Source organism: Camponotus floridanus, unplaced genomic scaffold, assembly GCF_003227725.1.
Source record: "Camponotus floridanus strain SB8 unplaced genomic scaffold, Cflo_v7.5 scaffold56, whole genome shotgun sequence".
Classification (NCBI taxonomy): Eukaryota; Metazoa; Arthropoda; class Insecta; order Hymenoptera; family Formicidae; genus Camponotus; species Camponotus floridanus.
Genome location: NW_020229725.1, coordinates 1,175,520 through 1,195,242, shown reverse-complemented (window position 1 = coordinate 1,195,242; position 19,723 = coordinate 1,175,520). Strand labels below are relative to the sequence as shown.

At 32.4% G+C, this 19,723-nt stretch overlaps 4 protein-coding genes across 7 annotated transcripts; 2 read left to right on the top strand and 2 right to left on the bottom strand.

The window, feature by feature from the left end:
- The first annotated feature begins 678 nt into the window (after positions 1-678).
- Positions 679-3,565, top strand: LOC105257896 (vesicular inhibitory amino acid transporter). Of its 3 annotated transcripts, none has more exons than XM_011268824.3 (4): positions 679-1,032; positions 1,382-1,688; positions 1,758-1,890; positions 2,166-3,565. In XM_011268824.3, the coding sequence occupies exons 2-4, from the start codon at positions 1,399-1,401 to the stop codon at positions 3,348-3,350; spliced, it is 1,608 nt and encodes a 535-aa protein (XP_011267126.1). In that variant the 5' UTR covers positions 679-1,032; positions 1,382-1,398; the 3' UTR covers positions 3,351-3,565. The 3 variants fall into 3 exon arrangements, with proteins under 3 accessions (XP_011267126.1, XP_011267127.1, XP_025268537.1); XM_011268825.3 differs by having other exon boundaries at positions 1,128-1,688; XM_025412752.1 differs by having other exon boundaries at positions 679-1,688.
- Positions 3,566-7,416: 3,851 nt separating this feature from the next.
- On the bottom strand, positions 7,417-11,748 carry LOC105257911 (serine/threonine-protein kinase pakA). Its single transcript, XM_025412750.1, has 8 exons — positions 11,583-11,748; positions 10,647-10,721; positions 10,376-10,585; positions 10,037-10,198; positions 9,812-9,961; positions 9,640-9,733; positions 9,266-9,487; positions 7,417-9,046 (listed from the first exon to the last, which is right to left on the bottom strand). Exons 2-8 carry the CDS (start codon positions 10,719-10,721, stop codon positions 7,773-7,775), a joined length of 2,187 nt encoding a protein of 728 aa, XP_025268535.1. The 5' UTR covers positions 11,583-11,748; the 3' UTR covers positions 7,417-7,772.
- A 78-nt stretch (positions 11,749-11,826) lies between these two features.
- On the top strand, positions 11,827-13,983 carry LOC105257895 (DTW domain-containing protein 2). 2 transcript variants are annotated; one of them, XM_025412751.1, is made up of 6 exons: positions 11,827-11,951; positions 12,214-12,524; positions 12,711-12,872; positions 12,961-13,141; positions 13,292-13,494; positions 13,800-13,983. In XM_025412751.1, exons 2-6 carry the CDS (start codon positions 12,439-12,441, stop codon positions 13,927-13,929), a joined length of 762 nt encoding a protein of 253 aa, XP_025268536.1. In that variant the 5' UTR covers positions 11,827-11,951; positions 12,214-12,438; the 3' UTR covers positions 13,930-13,983. The 2 variants fall into 2 exon arrangements, with proteins under 2 accessions (XP_025268536.1, XP_011267124.1); XM_011268822.3 differs by lacking the exon at positions 11,827-11,951 and having other exon boundaries at positions 12,178-12,524.
- A 497-nt stretch (positions 13,984-14,480) lies between these two features.
- Positions 14,481-18,235, bottom strand: LOC105253330 (protein arginine N-methyltransferase 7). The gene is made up of 10 exons (XM_025412767.1): positions 18,081-18,235; positions 17,608-17,878; positions 17,359-17,508; positions 17,078-17,299; positions 16,772-17,001; positions 16,497-16,626; positions 16,191-16,420; positions 15,431-15,986; positions 15,198-15,355; positions 14,481-14,890 (listed from the first exon to the last, which is right to left on the bottom strand). The coding sequence occupies exons 2-10, from the start codon at positions 17,779-17,781 to the stop codon at positions 14,644-14,646; spliced, it is 2,097 nt and encodes a 698-aa protein (XP_025268552.1). The 5' UTR covers positions 17,782-17,878; positions 18,081-18,235; the 3' UTR covers positions 14,481-14,643.
- Between the last annotated feature and the right edge of the window lie 1,488 nt (positions 18,236-19,723).

Genomic DNA, 19,723 nt, shown 5'->3' with positions numbered 1-19,723 from the left:
AAAAAATTTAGCACTTTGTATCATAAACCAATTCATTGATCATAACACTGACTTACTATAAAATGACAAATTTCATAGAATTATACGAAATGTCGGCGAAATATTTGTGAGCTGAATTGGGGGGAGCGATACAAAAATTTTCAATTTTAAGCCATAATATTGCAAAGGATTCCATCTCCGAAATAATATACAATAATTGCAAGCTCATTCCAAATAAATTTAATTAAGAGCACCAAGAGTTTCTAGATTTTAATTGATTTCTATTTGATACACCAGATTGTGTGTGACTAATAATGATACGAATAAAATGATCAAAATGTTTCTTTCACAGCAGTTGTATCTCTAAATGATATCAGTCACAATTCCCGACATCGATTTTATATCCGAGAGCCCTGTAACATTTCTCGATTTAAAAAAAAATTAATATCTAGTCGAGTTATATATATTATTTTTTTCTCTTAATAATTTTTTTTCAGTGTCATTTCGCAAATCACGATGATCCTATTTGTCCTATATTTAATTGCGGCTTGATACGGGGATCTTATTTAACTGCCATGTTCGGGAGAAACGGATGCGCGAATACGACACTAGGAGAGGCACCCGTGAGATGACGATACTTCTCTCGTGGACCATCGATCGAATCCTGCGCATTCGGGGGTGGCTGGCCATATTATTCCCCCGCGATCTCCCTTAAACGGCGCCGTGTCACCGCTGCTGGTCGATGCCGCGGATCGTGGGCTTCGCTGCCGCGATTTTGGCCTCGCAAGTCGCGACGTAGATCATAGACGAACAACATCGTCGTCATCATGCGGCTTTGTAATCCGGAGTAGTTAGGCAGCGCGCTCTCGTTCCGATCTTCGTTCCTTTTCTTCCCTCCTCCTTTATGAAGCCTCGCTTTCATCCGAGGTCATTTTAGTTTAATCATTTTTACGCGTCCTTAACTGCGCGAGGATCAGTCACAAGAGGTCAAGAATTAAACAAGATCTCTCAGGAGGAACGTCCAACACGGGCATCAGATTCACTACTCTCTTGGTAAGCACGATTTTTTTCATTGATAACACATTAGTACGTTACCTGGCTTAAGCTCTAAGGACTCTAAGATATTTCATACACCGTTGTTCCTACAGCGATGGAGAAACCTGCAAGCACGAACATCAGCACACACATCGTTTCATTCATTGATAATCTACACATCTTGTTCAAAAATATCCAAGATAGTTTAAATCTAAATAATTAATGTCTTATACTTCATCATGTCTTACCCCAGGATATATACTTATCCTTCATTCCCTCGATCACTGTACAGTATCTAGACGTGTTTTTGTGTGAAAAAAAGAACTATATTCGTGTAAGGGATCATAAGTAAACGTGCTCGCCGTAGAAGCAACAGATAGAGAAATGGCGAATTTCCGTGGATTTTATATACCCTCCTTCGGAGCAACGGTCAACGTCGCCTGGGAGACCTTGAAGGCTAAATGGCCAGAGAACAGTCCGTGTATGGAACTGATTCGCGGCGGCGGCGGCATGGGCCAAGGACATCCTCAAGGTCATGCCGGTCAGGGTCAGTTCAAGTCCTTCGACGAGGGCCGGGACAACACCGAAATGATGACCATGAATGGGGACCAGGCGTACCGGGATCAAAACAACGTGGCAATCGCCGAGGATTCCTTCAGCTATCAAAGAAACGGGTAAAGCACATTTCTTCCGAGCTGGATTCGAGATCTCTATTCGGATCTAACATATTGCTTCGTTTTCAGGGATAAAGTTAGAACCGGAAGCATGAGCAGCGGCGATTTTAGCGAGTACGACGAGGGCGGCGGAGAGTTCGGTGCCTCAGGTGTCAAAATCAACGAGTGGCAAGCCGCTTGGAACGTTACAAATGCTATTCAGGTATTAAAGAAATAAAAAAAAATAATATCTCCGATGATTCCATACTTCACAACCTTCCAAAAGAAACTAAAAAAAAAAAAAGAATCATTATTGTAAGAAAACATTACTATTACAATTTTATAGCAATTAATAATTATATAACAATGAGATTATTATATTTTAAACGGAATTATTATGTTTATTAATTATTAAACGCATAATTACAACTATGTAATTATGCATTTTTCTATAAACTTCATTTAAACACACCAGTTCATTTGCGAATTTTTTCCCAGGGAATGTTCATCGTCTCTCTGCCATTCGCTGTTCTACGCGGCGGTTACTGGGCGATCGCTGCGATGGTCGGCATCGCACACATCTGCTGCTACACCGGCAAGATCCTAGTCGAGTGCCTGTACGAACTGGACTCGGTGACAGGTCAACGTGTGCGCGTACGAGATTCGTATGTGGCCATCGCTAAAGAATGCTTCGGGCCAACGTGGGGCGCACGTGCCGTCAACATCGCGCAGATCATCGAGCTGCTGATGACCTGCATCCTATACGTGGTTGTCTGCGGCGACCTGATGATCGGCTCATTTCCCGAAGGCGCGATCGACACTCGCAGCTGGATGATGCTGATCGGTATATTTCTGTTGCCGCTTGGTTTCCTCAAGTCGTTGCAGCACGTCTCTATGCTGAGCTTCTGGTGCACGATGTCTCACCTCTTCATCAATGCGATCATCATCGGTTACTGCATCCTGGAGATCGGTGACTGGGGCTGGTCGAAGGTGAAGTGGACGATCGACATGGAGAATTTTCCAATCTCACTCGGCGTGATAGTCTTCAGTTACACGTCTCAAATCTTCTTACCGACTCTTGAGGGCAATCTCATCGATCGCTCCAAGTTCGACTGGATGCTGAACTGGAGTCACATCGCCGCGGCCGCGTTCAAGTCGCTCTTCGGTTGGATCTGCTTTCTGACTTTCCAGAATGACACGCAACAGGTGATCACCAACAACCTACATTCGGCCGGTTTCAAAGGTTTGGTGAATCTATGCCTGGTCGTCAAAGCGGTGCTCTCGTATCCGTTACCGTATTACGCGGCTTGCGAACTCCTAGAACGCGCTTTCTTCCGCGGTCGACCGAAAACGATCTTTCCGACTATCTGGACGGTGGATCGCGAGCTCAAGGTCTGGGGTTTGGCTTGGCGAGTCGGCGTGATCGTGTTCACCATTCTAATGGCGATCTTCATACCACACTTCAGCATATTAATGGGTTTTATCGGTTCCTTCACCGGTACCATGCTCTCATTTATTTGGCCTTGTTATTTTCATCTAAAGCTGAAGAGAAATTCGATGGAATGGAGTGCCGTCGCGTACGATTGCTTTGTCATCTTCCTCGGTATTCTCTTTGGCGTAATTGGCGTCTACGACTCTGGCTCTGCGCTGATTAACGCCTTTGAGATTGGTTTACCCTTCTGAGCGATCTCCCGCCAGTTAAGTCATTTTGTGTTGTTGTTCATGTCTTGTACCGAGATGATATTACGCTCTCGAGCTGTCGAAATATTCGATTCTAATATATTGCTCGATATACATGCAATAATTGCTGATGCATACGGGAGACTATATAAAGGGATATTCTGAAATGATAATTCATAGAAAGTTGCTGTAGGAAAATATTTTCTAATAAAAATTAAAAATTCCTCTCTTTAAATAATATTCTAAAGAAATTCTAAAGAATTTGTTTTTCAAAATGTAATAATATATAAAAAAAATTATGGTAAAATTTTCCTTTAAAATTTCAGCCATAAATAAGATTCTTTTAAAAGAGATGTGTGTTCTCCAACTTTAAAATGCATAAGTGAATTTGAGAATCAAATATTTCACGGATTCGAAAGCGAGAAATTTGCATCTGTATTTCTTACCAATATTTTGACATTTTTACCTTTTTTTTTTTGGTGTTGTAAGTTTCTCTTAGCATAAGGAGGATGTTCTGAATCTTTCTTTAAAATAATTTTAAATCGATTCAATCGATTAAAATGTAAGAGAATACCACCTTCCATTTGTGTAATGATTCGCGCTTATATTCATAATGACATGCGTCTTCTGCGCGACAAATTTACATTTAAATAATGACAACATATCTAAAATTGTTTTCTCTATTGTAATAGCGAACTGTTGTGATCTATTTTTAGAAAAATCGAAATTAGACAAAAACTATTTTCTATTAGTATGTAATTACAGTATTCTTTTTCAGAAGGAGAAAATTATCGGCTCGCTAAGTGATGTAATTTGAAGTTCTATTGTATATTTCACAATTCCACCAGGATTGTAACACATCTGTAAGGCGAGTGAAGGATTTATCCGTCTTCCAATCTCCGATTTGTTTTACATTCGGGAGCCTATAGATAAAAGAAAGGAGATCTAGGGTCTCATTAAACGTGACAATATCTCATGATGTCTTCCATGATGCAGCAGCAAACAGAGCGCAGCCTAACTACTTACTAGTTGACTACTGTTACAGTTTTCTGGATTTTATAATTGTATGTATCGCTCTCTACGGAGTTGTGTAACCATGTATAATTTTTACGCGTCGCGTCGAATCACGACGATGGGACACGACGCTGCCGCGATCGATCAATCTTGATCGCAATTTCGCGCATAGTAATTATAGCGATTACGATAGATGATGAATCTGCCAAATAATTTTTAGGGTAGAACCCGTGTCCCTTCGTCGCGCAAACGATGCGCAAACAATTATGTACAATCGAGTACAATTAGTTGTATAATCCAAGGTCTTCCAAGAAATCGTTATAGATCACAAATTAGTTTAAGGAATGAGTGTAGAACAATATAGTTGTTCCGTGAAGCTGCAGAATGCTGAGGAAGAACAGATGAATCTATGTTAAAATCCATCCTTTCACAAGAATAATATAATTAAAATTTCATACTATATATTTCGATTATCGTTGAAGATATTTATGAATCTTTTTAATTTCTCTCAAAATTTTTTAATCAAAATTTGTAAATCTATGAATCTTTTTATAAATTAATTTCTCTCAAAATTTTTTAGCGTGGATCTTTGAATTTTTCAAATTTGTAGATTCACAGATTGTTGACTTCGCTTAAATCAAGTATTCTTTTCTTTGAATTTTTCATTTCGTAACTTTTTTTCCTCCAGAGCATGCATCTGCGAACGTTCTGCAGACACGGAAAATTTGCATATTAAGTAAAACACGTTAATAATTGTGAAACGAGTCTTCCAGTAATGTCTTCCAGAACGACAATATTAATACAAATAATACAATATATAATATTATACAATAATGATAACAATGTATTACTATTTATTGAGAAGGATCTTTGTCGAATGATATCAAGCGTTATGTTGAGAGTTGTAGATGTTAAGCGTTAACTCATAAGGCTATGGTCATGCATAATTGATGTTTCATATCAATGAATATATCAATGACACATAATGTAAGTAAAGTCACGCTGTTCACGAAATCAGATTTAGATCGTTAACGAGGGATCATCTTACTTCTTTATATCGACAATAATTATCAAAAGCGATTGGATGAGAATCGTATTGGAATCTTCTCTTCGTGGTCGCGAGCTAACGATAGTACTTATGATCTAGTACTTATGCTATTTGTCTTATGAAACTTTCAATTTTTTGCTTTAACATATCTCATTATCGGCTTGAAAGAAAAAAAATAGAACGAATGCCACAATGTAAAAATCTGTTGTAGAGATTTAGAGAAATAGTTGATCTATTTCTAGATTATGGAGGCGAACCACAAAGAGATATTCCGCGAGTTGTTTTAATGCGGACAAATATAGGCTTTTAAAGCGCTTCTGCAGAAATATTCGTATTTCGTGGCGTTTCGAGAAAGGCAAAACCTCATCGGTGTTGTGTAGGCAGAATATACCTATAAACGTGTTATAAAACGATGTAAAGCGGTCTCCATATTATGAGAAATATGAAAATACATTATCCGATGTGAATACGAGGAGTGATAATATATTGACAAAATTTTACGAACGTATATTCTCTTCACTTGCACTTCTCCCGGTAATATTATTTTATCTTTCATTGGAAATCATAATTACAAAAATTAAAATATCAGTAATAAATTAAATTTCTGACATGACTTTATTTCAAGTTTTGTTCACTTATTCGATCTAAAGGAAAAGGATATTTCATTGGATAGATATCTAATTGGTAAACAATTAAATTTATTAACAATGTTTTTATTATAATTTTTTCACGTTAGAATAATCTTAAAAATGCAAAAACTATGGCTGAGGAAATAACAAAATTATGGAGGCTTAAAATTTTATCGAATATATGGCAACACCATCCTTCTTAATAATTAGAAAGCAAAAAAATAATATCTGATAACAGAGAAATGTTCTTGAGAGAAGCTTTCTCTTTCAGGAGAACTCTTAGCTATGTCTTATCGTCATTTTCGACGAGCCTCAGTTACTAGTAAATCTAACATTTCTAATACGCGATTATATATATAAAGTATAAAAAATTAGTAATCAAATATATGTGCGCATTTTATTTTATGTTTGATTTTATTTTTTTGAAGAAATTTAACTTTATCAATTCAACGATGATTTCAGTCGCATATGAGCCTCCAAAAATCATGTAAAAATCAACGAATTATAAAAGCAATGAGAGAAACAAAAACATAAATAATATCAGATAATGAGAGAAGTATATATATATATATATATATATATATATATATATATATATATATATGTATATAATAAATATATCTATAAATTATAAATTCAAATAACATCAACCGATAAAAGTTACTTTTGTTTAATTATAATATAATTATTGGCTATGTCTAGTTAGAATGTCTGTTAATTTCACAGCTTTCGTTAATCTAAAACATCCCGTTTTTTTTATTGCTCTTATGCCAATTATAAAAATATTTTTTGATTGTCACATGAACAAGGAAAGAATAAATTTTCTTTCGTGTCACAATATCAAAATTCGGAGATGTCGCAGTGACTATAGTAACTATTATTCTGTTATACTTCTATCATTATAAAAGTGCTATGTTTTTATTAAGAGGAAATTTGATAAATTAGTTAGTACATCAAAAATTGGTAAATTTAATATATTTCGAGGTTCATGAATTTGACATTGTACAAAGCATCTTTAGCTTTTTAAAATATAAAATTATTAATTGACTTGTATGAATTAAAAAGTAAAGATTTGACTTGTATAATATAATTTGATTATACACAAATTCATGAAAATTTATGAAAATAAAAATTTTAATTTTACAGAAAAAAATCAAATTTTTATTTTAACTCAAATTAATTATTTTTAATTTTATATTTTAAAAGGCTAAAAATATTTCACATACTGTCCAATTCATGAATCTTGAAGAGTATTTGAATTATTAAGTTTTGGTGTACCTAATTCGTCCAATTGCTCCTTAACATAAAATTATTCATATATATTATATAATATATATACATGTGTATGTGTATGTGTGTGTGTATATATATATATACACATACACACTACATACATACATACATATATATATTGTCATACTATTAAATTCTAGCAGCAATCTCGAGAAAAATCAAAAATAAAATTAAACAGATAATATAACAAAGTATAAAATTCTGAAATAAAAATATTACGATATCACTCAGCAGAGTTACAATCATCCATTCTCGAATGCTTATTCCAAAAATAAGAAAATTTGTTGCAAACTAATATATTTGAACAATTCGATAACTCGTGCGTATTTTAATTTTTGAGAAATATATATACGCGCATTTCTCAACAAATATTTGTAAAAGCTTTCTCTCGTCTTATGTTATCGGTAACTTATATCTGTAACATTTTATACATTTTATTTTTTATATCTCATTTTTATATTCTTCAATTTCAATCACTTTGCTTAAAGCTGCCTTTACTTCTTTTTCTCGTAGATTTTCCTCTCGAGATTCTACTTTATCAATTATAATGTTATTTGCAGCATTCTCATTATTTTCATTTTTACATTCTCGAGTTTCATCAACAGATTTTATTACATCCTGTTTATTGCTAGTATTAATTTCATCATCTATAACAGTAACTTTATCTTCTACAATCGCAATTTCTTTTTCTTTTAAGCTTTTATCATTGCTATCCATCTTATTATTTTGTTCTGTTACAGAGGATACATCAGTTGAAGATGAAATTGTAAGATTGTTTGTCTCCAGCTTCTCTTCTACAGAACTTGCTGTACTGAGCTCAAAATTATTTTCTTGCTCATGTATATCTTCAGTTTGCTTATTATCACAGTTATCACTTAAGATTTCTTCAATTTGCTCTATTGGTAAGTTATGCTCTTTATTTTTCAGTATAATTTCATTGATATCATCATTAACATTACATGATAGATTTTCCTCAGATTTAATCTTATCTCTATCATTATCATTTATATCTTTCACTAATGATACAGTTAAATCTGTTTTGGTAATTTCATACTCGGATAGTGTAGCTGTTTGAACAATTTGAGACTCGTCTAATTTGTTTTCTATCTCTTTGTTTATTTTACATACTTCAACTTCGTCTTTAGACACAGGAAGGTCTGAATCTTGTAAAATAAATTCATCTTCTTTGTTTATAAAAGTTTTGCTTTTTTCATCTATGTATGAATTTAAATTATCATTCTGATTATCCTTATTTTCTACTTCTATATTCACATCTAATGCATCAGAAGAAATTACATTGTTTTCTTTCTCATTCACAACTTTATCATTATGTAGTGGTATTACAATATTCTCCTCAGATTTTTGGAGTTTAAATTGATCGGATTTCTGTGATTCTGTATGTTCTTTTTGTAGTAATTCTATTTCATGATGTTTCTGTGGATTCTCAATAGTGTCTTCTCTCTTAATCTCTTTCTTACGAAAGAAAGGAGATTTATTGCTAAAATCCTTCTTTTTCGGAGGCTGCGATTTTCGTGAATTAGAGAATTTTTGCATATCATGATAAATACCTTTAGTCTTATCTTCATAGGATTTTGGATGTGAAAAGGATTCGGTATCAGGAGAAACCATTTCAACGTCCGAGTGACTGCTGTATGTTACGCGACTTCTTTGTCGTGGTCCTACTCGACCTGTTCCAGCAATACTTGGTGAGTTTACTAAAAAATAGTAATATATATATATATATATATATATATATATTATATATATATATATATATATATATATATATTATTATATAATATATATATATATATTATATATATATATATATATATATATATATATATATATCGAAAGATCTTTAAATATATTTTTAACTATATATTTTTACTTATATATTTAAAAGGAAAAATCACTGGGAATATATATAATACCTTTAACACTCATGACTGGACCTTTTCCTTGATTCAATGTGACTTTTATGCTTTTGTCAGTAGCAACAACAGTCCTTTCTTCGGAATTTGATGATAAAGGATTTTTAACGTGCCCTTCCTGATGAGCGTTATTGGAACGATTTTCATAATTATTATGAAAATGCCTCGAATTTCCTCGGTAGGAACGATAACCACTACGATTATAGCTTACATAATCGTTTCCTGCAAAGAATTGTATGTTTGTAATAATGAGAACATAGTTTATTAATATTCCTTGTATATATATATATATATATATATATATATATATATATATATATATATATATAGGTGTGTGTACATTTCTACTTATATAAGCAACTATCGATTCTCACCATTAACATGTCTTCTATCAAAATCTTTATGATCCTTCTTTACATAATCTCCTAATTTAGCTTCAGTTCTCATCATCTCATTCACAATATGTGCCTGCAATAAGTATAATCTATCGTTTCTATACAATTTCTACATAGTTAAATTAATTTTTTACATAATGTAAGCTTTCACCTTGTCATTATCCCATTCTCTACGCCAATTACCCTCAGCTGTCCTTTGTCTGCTAATGCGATCCTCATCGATACGATTTCTCTCTGCTCTCCAAGCTTCATATTCTGGCTGATGCTCATCTCTGCGATGACTTCTGTTTACTCTATAATCCTATTTGAGAAATGAATGAAATTAAAAAGAATTCTTTTTCTAGTTATAATTTATCTACATCTTTTTTTTACATACTTTTTGCATTCCATCTTTTCCTCCAGATTTCTTCCTAAATGTGCCTTTTGAATGTTTCTGTCCTTTACTTGATGGATTATCTGTTATATTTTCCATATTACCTTCTTCTCTCTCAGCATCAGCAAGGAAATTATATTTAGGATCAGGTGGAGGCCCTTGTCCCTACAAGAAAACATTAGCAAATTTAACAGTATTATTAACAATTTAAAAGTATAAAAAGGTTTATTCTCATTCTTAAACTTTAAAAATTATAAAAAATTAATAAATAAAATTATTTATTAAATTTGTTACTATACAGTCTAAAAATTAATATAATATTTCTCTGTTTCATGCACGCACCTGAGCAAAAGTATGAACTTTCCTTCCCTCACCACTCACAGAATGATGTTGAATATGTTCGTGATGTTCTTTAGCAGGTTTTGATTTATTATTTGTTCTAGGTGGATTAGAAAATTCTGGCGGTTCCTTCCTCTCAGGCCAATCCGTAGATGGCACCATTTGCACCAATGCGTTCAATTTGGCTGCATTTTTTTTATCTTCTTCCACTTCCTGTACAACAAAATCTATTATTATCCACATAGAACAATTAAGTAATTAGTCACTCGATTACCTCATGCCTCCTTCTAATCTCTTCATTCTGTTGTCTTATCTTGTTGATTTTCTCTTCAAGCGCGCTGGCTGCCATCTGCAATGCAGAGATCGTCGAATCAGCCGATTATAAATATATGAATAATAAATTATAAACGTCGAATTATTCCTATCTCTCATTAAAAATTCTTATCGGAAATATATCGCGAAAAAAACATGTATATTTAAGTGCAATAATATTTCAAATCATCTAATAAACGATGATTAAATCAAACATTCTGCTCTGTACGATAAGCACTCGTGTCACGTCCCTGCAAGCCGCGAAAGGAATGTCACTTCCGAATTCTTCGTTCTCTAAATAGCCATGTCGCGGTTGAGTACGCACAAGATTTACTCGATTCATCCGCGCTACTTCATCTAATGTTCTATCTCGTCTAAAAAAAAACCGTAGAATCTAACCAGATTTCTCCCGAGACGATCGAGTGTGCAAATGCAAAAAATTAAGCGGGTCATTATTTTTGCCGCGAATAAATTGGCGATGCGCATAAATTCGTCGCATATTGATTCGCAGATAAAATAACATATGTACTGATAAGAAATGCATGCAGATTTACAATGTCGTACACTGAAATTTTTCAATTCGATTAACTTGGCGCGTATATATTACTTCGTTTACTCTTTCGACGAAATCTCGTTTTAGCGATATCGTACGCATTTTGTGCGCGCGCGCGCGCGCGATACCGTTAGCGTAAATTTTTACTGCTCTAAATTTTAGAATCAATTGATGTACGTATTGATGCACGGCTAATATGACGTAAGAGACATCGTAATGATCGTGATGATGATAGATGAGTATTTGGGGAGATTTAATTCGCGACTCTTGCAATTATGCTTTGAGTTAGGTTATGGTATATGGTTATGAATAATAGGATTAATAACACGATTGATAATAACATACGGTAATCGAATGCTGTAGAAATGTGCTGGACCGAGTGGTGAGGCTGGCTGGAAGGATTCAGAACATCACACGGGACGGTTATGTCAGATACGGAAAACGCGAACAATCTCGCAGCTCGGGATCTCGGCGCATCTGTCACTTCTGCGCGTGGCGCATGCGCTGTTGATTTTACCGACCGGCAGCACACGATTGCGCCATCTATAATCTGCTATCATAGTTAATTTACAAAGTTCGATAAATTTATGCAAATGATCGGTCGGTAAATTAGCATTACAGTCTCGCATCTTTGAAGAAAGAAAAAAAGGAAAAAACAAAAAAAAACACGACCTATGATAAAAACGACCTTTGATATTTCTAAATTTTTTTCTTGTATGTACTTCTTGTTGACCTTCCGGTAAAATTGTTACATTTTTTTCAATTTATTTTTGTAAATTTTCTCCTTTATGAATTATAACCTATGAGTTATAACTTTTATAATTTAATTTAAATATTAATCTTAATTTATTTTATTTGAGTCTTAATTTAATTTAGATATTTAAATATAATTTTATTATTACATAAAATTATATTAATAATTATGCAAAAATATATATTAGTTATTATGCAAAAATATATATAGTGGTTTTTTCAGCAAGTGATACAGAGAACACAGTGAATCCTTGTTTACATTCAATAACCAACAAGGATGAAGGGATACACTTGTTCTCTGTGCTTGCTGAAAAACGCCCAGTATCATCAAATCGAAATCTGAATTTCATATTTTGCTGCGATTGCGTGAACAAAGCGTAATTAACTGCCATATAATGTATGAAAGATTGTCGAAAAATATCGAGGATTTTTTTGATAATCACTTATCATGACGAATGAAGATGACGTGTGGAGTGAATTAGCGAGCATTCCCGCTGATCCCCCTGAAACAAGAGACAAATGTCAGCAATGCAAGTAAGTATGAAAATATATACATATATTATGATTATACACATAAGTTGTGAAGATCATGTAAACAAATTTTACTACAAATTTTAGAACTTGTGAAGATCATGTAAACAAATTTTACTACAAATTTTAGAACTTGTGAAAAGCAAGAAATTAAAATTTTTCAAATTTTAATAATATGTCCTTTTGTAGGAGACCTGTGCAAGTATGCTGGTGTCCAGGTTTACCAAAACAACGTCTCAATCCTGCATCAAGAATAATTATTCTACAGCATCCAGCAGAGGCAAAGCGTTGTCTACGTACAGTGCCAATGCTTGCATTAGCATTGGAATCAGGAAAGTGCCTAATCTTCAGGTAAAAAAAAAAACAAATTAGTCAAATTAAAATTTTTTGTATGCAAATCTCAATAAAATTCAAAGAAATTATTTTATTCTTCTTTAAGGGGAAAAAAGTTTCCATTGCCTAAACACGAAGGCCTACCAGAAATATTAAATGATAAGAATACTATTTTATTATACCCATCGCCTGGAGCTATTGCACTTGACAAACTAGATCCAGTTGGAATTAATGAACAAAAGGCATATAATCTAGTTCTACTGGATGGAACATGGCCACAAGCAAAAGTAAATTATATATTTAAATAATGTAGTATATGTTAGGGAGAGATAATTTATTATCATATAACTTAAATTTTTTTAACATAAAAAATCCTTTTTAAAAAAAAATATGTAAAATAAACTGTAATTAATATTTTTCTGTATTTATTTTCTCAGGCAATATATCACTCGAGCCCAGCTTTATATTTTCTGCGAGCTTGCAAATTAATTGGTGTACCTACTAGTCAGTATGTGATCAGGACACAACCAACAGAAGGTTGCCTTTCGACATTGGAAACTGGTGCAAGTGCACTCTCAATTTTAGAAGGTGATCCAGAATTAAAAGAAAAAATGTTGGGTCCATTGCATTATCTATGTAGGCAAGTATAGCTAAATTTCTGTTAAGCAATGATAAATAATTATAAATTGATTTCTTATGAAAAAAACAAATTAGGATTTTTCAAAAAAAAAAGAAAAAAAAACTTACTAATTTATGAAAAAATAACACATATGTATACATACATGGATCATAATTATAAAAATCATTTTTAAATAAATAAATTATATATATATATATATATATATATATATATGTGTGTGTGTGTGTGTGTGTGTGTGTGTGTGTGTGTATGTATGTATGTATAGTTATACTAAAAATTATTAATAGGACTATATCGTTATTTAGGTTTCAATTAGAAAATGGCGCTGTAACACACCAGAGTAAGGAATTTCTTATTAAACAGAAAAATTATCCCAAATTAATCGGCAAGAGACTCGCCAAACAATTACGCATATTACCGGATAATACCTCATAATATTAGGAGACTTTGAAAAATTTCATATGTATATTATACTGTAATTATTATATATCTTTATATTTTTCTTGTTACAGTGATTTGAAATATCTGTAGATATATTTCTATCTAACATATTTTTCTAATTTTAACAATTTTACTGTTTGATTCATTTGCAAATATTTCGTAATCAACAATCAAAAAGACATCATTATGTTACAAATCCACTTTATTGTGTTGTGAAACAAAAGTAAACAATCTTGTAATATATAAATAATATATGTAATTATGTTATATAAATACATGTATGCGTATATATGTGTATTAAAGTCCACTTTACCATTTTGTGGAACGAAAGCGAACGACCATAAAAGTGTGTTTCTTCTTGTTCTGACATCAGATATCCCATGAAATAGATGCACGCCTTGTCTTGTATATGGATCCCAAGATATGCGCTTACTAGGTATTACTTCTTCAATTGGACCACAAGATATTGACAAATTATTTATATTATATATATATATATATATATATATATATATATATATATATATATATATATGTTGCAAGATTGTTTACTTATATATATATTTCACCACATAATCATGCCTTGAAATTTCTCTAGATATATTTTTACATAAAAACATTTTTTACATTTTCTCAATTTGATTTTTAATACATCAAGCATTCCTCAATATAATCAAATAAACATTTATTAATACAATCAAATATTTGTTATAATATGTTAAAATTAAAGTCCACTTCACCATGTTGTGGAACGAAAGTGAACGACCATAAAAGTGTGTTTCTTCTTGTCCTGACATCAGATATCCCATGAAATAGATGTACGCCTTGTCTTGTATATGGATCCCAAGATATGCGTTTACCAGGTATCACTTCTTCAACTGGACCACAAGATATTGACAAATCTGAATCTAATTGCCAATCTATCCATACAGCAACGCCATTGCAGGAGCCATTGCTGTAAAACGAGAAATACATAGAGATATTATCATTAATAAAAAATTAATATTTTTCTATTTTTTAAAATATTCTAGATATTAAACATTAGTTTCTTTTGTGTTCAATTATAAGTGAGCAAAAAAACATTAATGTGGATCTAAAAGTTTAACAAAAAATATACTAAATATAAAAAGAGCAACAGACAAGCAAAAAGTTCGATTCTTGGTTTAATTATACGCGCGCTCATTTTTCTCGGTTCATGCCTTTCTTTTTCATACACAACTTGTATTTAAAAAAAAAAATCAGTAAAATAAAAAAAGATATACCTTAAAATCGGAATCTCGCCAGATACTTGAATGCGTTCGAAATTTACATTTCGCGTGAGATCAAGCTCTACAATGTTAAAGGCTAAAGATAACGCCTTGCAGGGATATTCCCAAAGTGGCTGCGCTTCTACGGGATTGTCACTTTTATCACTAGATATCTAAAATGAAATGTGATTGTTCTTTAATATCAGAATAAGGTACGAAATGAGAAAATAAATCAATAAGTTACGAACTTGCACAAGCCTATCGAAGGAAGACAAATCAAAGCCTTCGCAAATACCGACGGGGGCTCTTATCTTATGTAAATCTTTGAACTCGACGACGGCGGCCTTGATCGTCGCTGCAATCGGCATTCTTGTGATGTTCGATGGGTATTTGGAGGTATGGTACCAGAATATCAGATTCTCCCATGGCACGATAGAGCTCAGGAAATATGGTTCGCCGAAAATGAAGTTGATCTCACTAGCATCCGGTAGATCACCGACCGACTTGACAATTCTTATCTGCTCGGAGAGTCCATTTGTACGCACAAACATCTTCATGGTTTTCTGCGACAAAGAATTTTGTTCCAGCAGAAATACTTTTGCTCCCATTCTCGCAACCGCAAGTGCCAATAAACAACCGTCCGAGAGACAGAGACAGACGCTATTGGAAGTAATCTTCTTCCGCAAGGCTTGTATGTACTTTTTATTACGAGCCATATCGTTCAATTGACCGATACGCGTCCGTGAGTACGCGATATGCGCATTACAATCACACACAGGTCTCGGAAAATCCGGAATTTTATCTCTATGAAAAAAATATAAAAAATTTTTTTTATTAATACACAGTAAAGAATTAAAAAATTTTTTTCAGAGCATAAAAAAAATTAAATTTAATAATTTAGAAAATAAAGAAAATAGAAATGTATTTTATAGGAAATATGGAAATTAAACAAAATTACAAACATAATTTAAAAATTATGAAAGAAGTGTGTGTGTGTGTGGAACTTACATGGATCTATCCAATAATTTAAACCAGAAAGAATACTCGTCATGGTAACCGATGAGATTGACTTCGACATCACGTTTGATAGGTATTTCTTCCGGAAGATAATAGACAGCCTGCATCCAATGATCCCTCCAAGGTATTGACTCTGCCATCTTTTCTAAACGTAATTTATCTTTCTTGATATCATCAGGTACATTTGGATGTTCCCATACAGGAGCACAACTCAACAATACCTATAAAAATGGTGTAAATATAAAAATTATAAAAATGAAAAAATAGTAAGAGTAATATATTGAAGAAGTCCATTACTTGATTATCTGTATCCATGTTCAAATCCCACCACATAAAAATTGCATGCGCGGTTCCACTTGCTATGGATTTTGTGAATATCGATACTTTTTCATTGTACAATAAGGGCTCTTTGCCGGACCAATCAAACCTGAAATACATTTAATATATATTATAAGTATTTTCTGTGTTAATTTGTACAAGCAATTCATATTACTAATATATAATTTTATAATTAAATACAATCTTATGTTTTTATAAGAGTGAACATTTAGAAAAGAGAAGGAAATCTTTACCTAAAAATAGGCTGTGGTGGCAGTAAAGGCACAAAAGAGTCGCGAGAAAGACGAGATAATTGCATGTCATGCACTGCTGCAGCACCAGAACATGCTTGAATAGCTGCTGGAGCATCAACTAATATTTCTCCATCCTTAATGGGCTTCACTCGATTCCAGCTACAAACTTTTGAGCTCTCCACTACTTGTGCCCACACTGTTCCACTGTGTGGCACAACTATACTATCTTCCTGATATAAAAATGACAAAAGAAATAAATCTCAAAGCAACAAAATTATGTGCAAGCACTAATTGCATGAGTATTACCTCGAGAAGAACTTTGTGAGCATGGCGAAATGTTGATAATGCTCCTTCGCCAATCAGTTCTGTATCGAACACTTCAGTGACTAAAATATTTGCTCGTTTTGGCATATCACCATCTTTTCCAACTGTCATCTTTGTAGAATGTTTACGAACCAATTTAATTTTACTCTCAAAACCATTCTCCTTTATTATTTTTACAGCACAATTGGCCATTGGTATGAAACCCTATGAGATATTTCTTTATGTAGGCAAAATTTCAAAGAAAATGTTAAATTCTTTTTTACCTCACATGCTGTTATGGTGTCTGCTCCACATCTTGCAGCCATCATTGACAATAATCCTGTCCCAGTACCTATATCCAACACATTAGCCTCTTCACCCGCTTGATGCTTTTTCTCAATAGCAGCTTTGAGGGCAATATAATATTTGTTATTCTATTAAAGGAAAATACGAAAATTAGTTTTCTTTTAGATGAAGAATTCATAATGTCATTCAATTTTCAGAATGTGAAGTAATTATAAAAAAATACTTACTCGCTCGTAATCATGTAGCATGTCTGCAAAGGAAGATCTAGCTACTTCTTGATGATAATCATAATCTTGATCTTTCTTCTCCCATGTAGCAAGACCAGTGAGAGGATTTAAGTACTGTGTGAATACACTCATGTTTTGCTTCAATAATAACCTTATCAAAGTAATTTTTAACATTCAAAATATAAAGCCAAATAAATGAAAGTCACTTAAAAACATGTGCTAACATTTATGTGATAAATATTTGCTGTTGCTTTATTTTAATTCTTTATACCTGCAAAAGATAATGCTTTTTAATCCTATGACATTGTAAATTTTAAAATGGTTAACACAAAATACTAAACCCTGATCATCTTATTACTTGTATTTGTATATTTTCTATTATATAAAATATATTTATATATTTTATATATTTATATATTTTCTATTATATAAATACAGCATTCTAAATTATTGGAATTTATATAAAAACTTACTGGCAATACATAGGACGAACTGCTGCAGATAATAATGATAATGTATTCAGACTACCGCCTATATCTTGAACTGTCAACAATTTATGAGCCATTAGTACAACTTCATTTTTCCTCCGTTCCAATGTTCCAAAAACTTTAAAAATACGATGTTTTTCCTACAAATGTAGTACTGTGAGAAAAATAACTCATGCAAAACATTTATTTTCTTATAAAGGTTACTTTAGACAATTTATAAATTCAAAAAAAATATTTCTAATTTTATGTTACATCTTAGTATATTTTATATATATTTAATTTCAATGTTTTATATTATACATAACATAAAAAATTAATAAATGAAATTTTATCCCAAAGTTTTGTTGCAAATGGATCGTCTAAAGTATGTTTGCTTAAAAAAATTTTATATTTTCATTACACAAGATTAAGGTTGTAAACAAACAAAAGACATTTAAATACATTTAGACATTACATTTAAAAGAGGACGAATGACATACAAGAAAAGGAAAAAATGCCATTTGCATTAATTTTTAAAAAGGAAATATCTGAATGTTCTTGCTAAAATAAATTTTCTAAAAAATCGAACTTTACCCATATAGGTGTATATCGTCCCTTGCCGTCCTTAAAATAGACAGTATTTACGGGAAGTCTCTCCAAGCTAAGGGTGATTTTTGCCTCGCGATCGGAAATACTTTGCAACTGGGCAATTCGTAACGCGCCGGGAAGAATCTCACCGATCGTCTGTACGCTCTTTATATAATTTTCTTCATAATTGGGTAGAGATATGTATCGAAAAATATTCTCGATCAAAATAGGAATATGTGGAATGCCGGATTGCAAGAGATTCTCACGAATAGCCAAGCATGCCGGCCAAGGAGGTTTCACGCACGCTTGTTCCATGTCATTCATAAGATACGTTTGAGCCTATACTTTATCCAAAAATTTGCACAAATATATTTGAAAATTTTATTCGTGAGATAGAGTAGCATTCCAATTAGAATAAAAATTGACCAATTAGAATAAAAGAAGTAATGATTTTTTTCTCCTGATTGGTCAATTGAATGCTACTTTATCCTATGAGTAGGATTCTGAACTTTCCGAACCCCAGTGTTATAAATATTCACTAAAAATCGACCAATCATGCACGAAGAACGTAGCAGCGTATGGTAGTCCTTCTCACAACAGCATTTCATGGATTAACAGCCGATCTATCTTGATATAATGCAGAATGGACATTTTATTATATGTATACACATTTTGTTAAAATGCGTTTTTGATGCTTGATATTCATTCTCACGTCAAAAGGCGATGTAATTAAAAATAATAAATTGATACTTATTTTTAATTACACACGCTTCCTGAAAGTTAAATATCAATATGAAGAAAACACAAAGGAAATTGCCAAGGATATAAAGAAAATTAAAATTCTTATTAGATTTTCTAATCACAGAAAACGAAGTTACAGTTATTATATTTTTGTTATGCTCTCACTCAAATTTTCTATTCTTTTCTATTTTATTATAAAAGATATTTCACTAAAACGAATTAATGTTTGATTTTTCTTTCTTACATCTAGCATACAAGATGTATTATACTGATGCTTGATGTTCATTTTCACAAGATGTCATGTAATTAAAAATAATAAA

Coding starts and splice junctions, on each gene's coding strand:
- LOC105257911 (XM_025412750.1), bottom strand. CDS start 10,721: ATGGCAGCCAGCGCGCTTGAAGAGAAAATCAACAAGATAAGACAACAG. Junction 10,199..10,375: donor AAGTTCATACTTTTGCTCAG/GTGCGTGCATGA, acceptor GTTTTCTTGTAG/GGACAAGGGCCTCCACCTGA. Junction 9,047..9,265: donor TCCAGTCATGAGTGTTAAAG/GTATTATATATA, acceptor ACTATTTTTTAG/TAAACTCACCAAGTATTGCT.
- LOC105253330 (XM_025412767.1), bottom strand. CDS start 17,781: ATGTTAAAAATTACTTTGATAAGGTTATTATTGAAGCAAAACATGAGT. Junction 17,509..17,607: donor TGCTACATGATTACGAGCGA/GTAAGTATTTTT, acceptor TTCCTTTAATAG/AATAACAAATATTATATTGC. Junction 14,891..15,197: donor GGCGAGATTCCGATTTTAAG/GTATATCTTTTT, acceptor CTCGTTTTACAG/CAATGGCTCCTGCAATGGCG.
- LOC105257896 (XM_011268824.3), top strand. CDS start 1,399: ATGGCGAATTTCCGTGGATTTTATATACCCTCCTTCGGAGCAACGGTC. Junction 1,689..1,757: donor TTCAGCTATCAAAGAAACGG/GTAAAGCACATT, acceptor CTTCGTTTTCAG/GGATAAAGTTAGAACCGGAA. Junction 1,891..2,165: donor ACGTTACAAATGCTATTCAG/GTATTAAAGAAA, acceptor ATTTTTTCCCAG/GGAATGTTCATCGTCTCTCT.
- LOC105257895 (XM_025412751.1), top strand. CDS start 12,439: ATGACGAATGAAGATGACGTGTGGAGTGAATTAGCGAGCATTCCCGCT. Junction 12,525..12,710: donor GACAAATGTCAGCAATGCAA/GTAAGTATGAAA, acceptor GTCCTTTTGTAG/GAGACCTGTGCAAGTATGCT. Junction 12,873..12,960: donor GGAAAGTGCCTAATCTTCAG/GTAAAAAAAAAA, acceptor TTCTTCTTTAAG/GGGAAAAAAGTTTCCATTGC.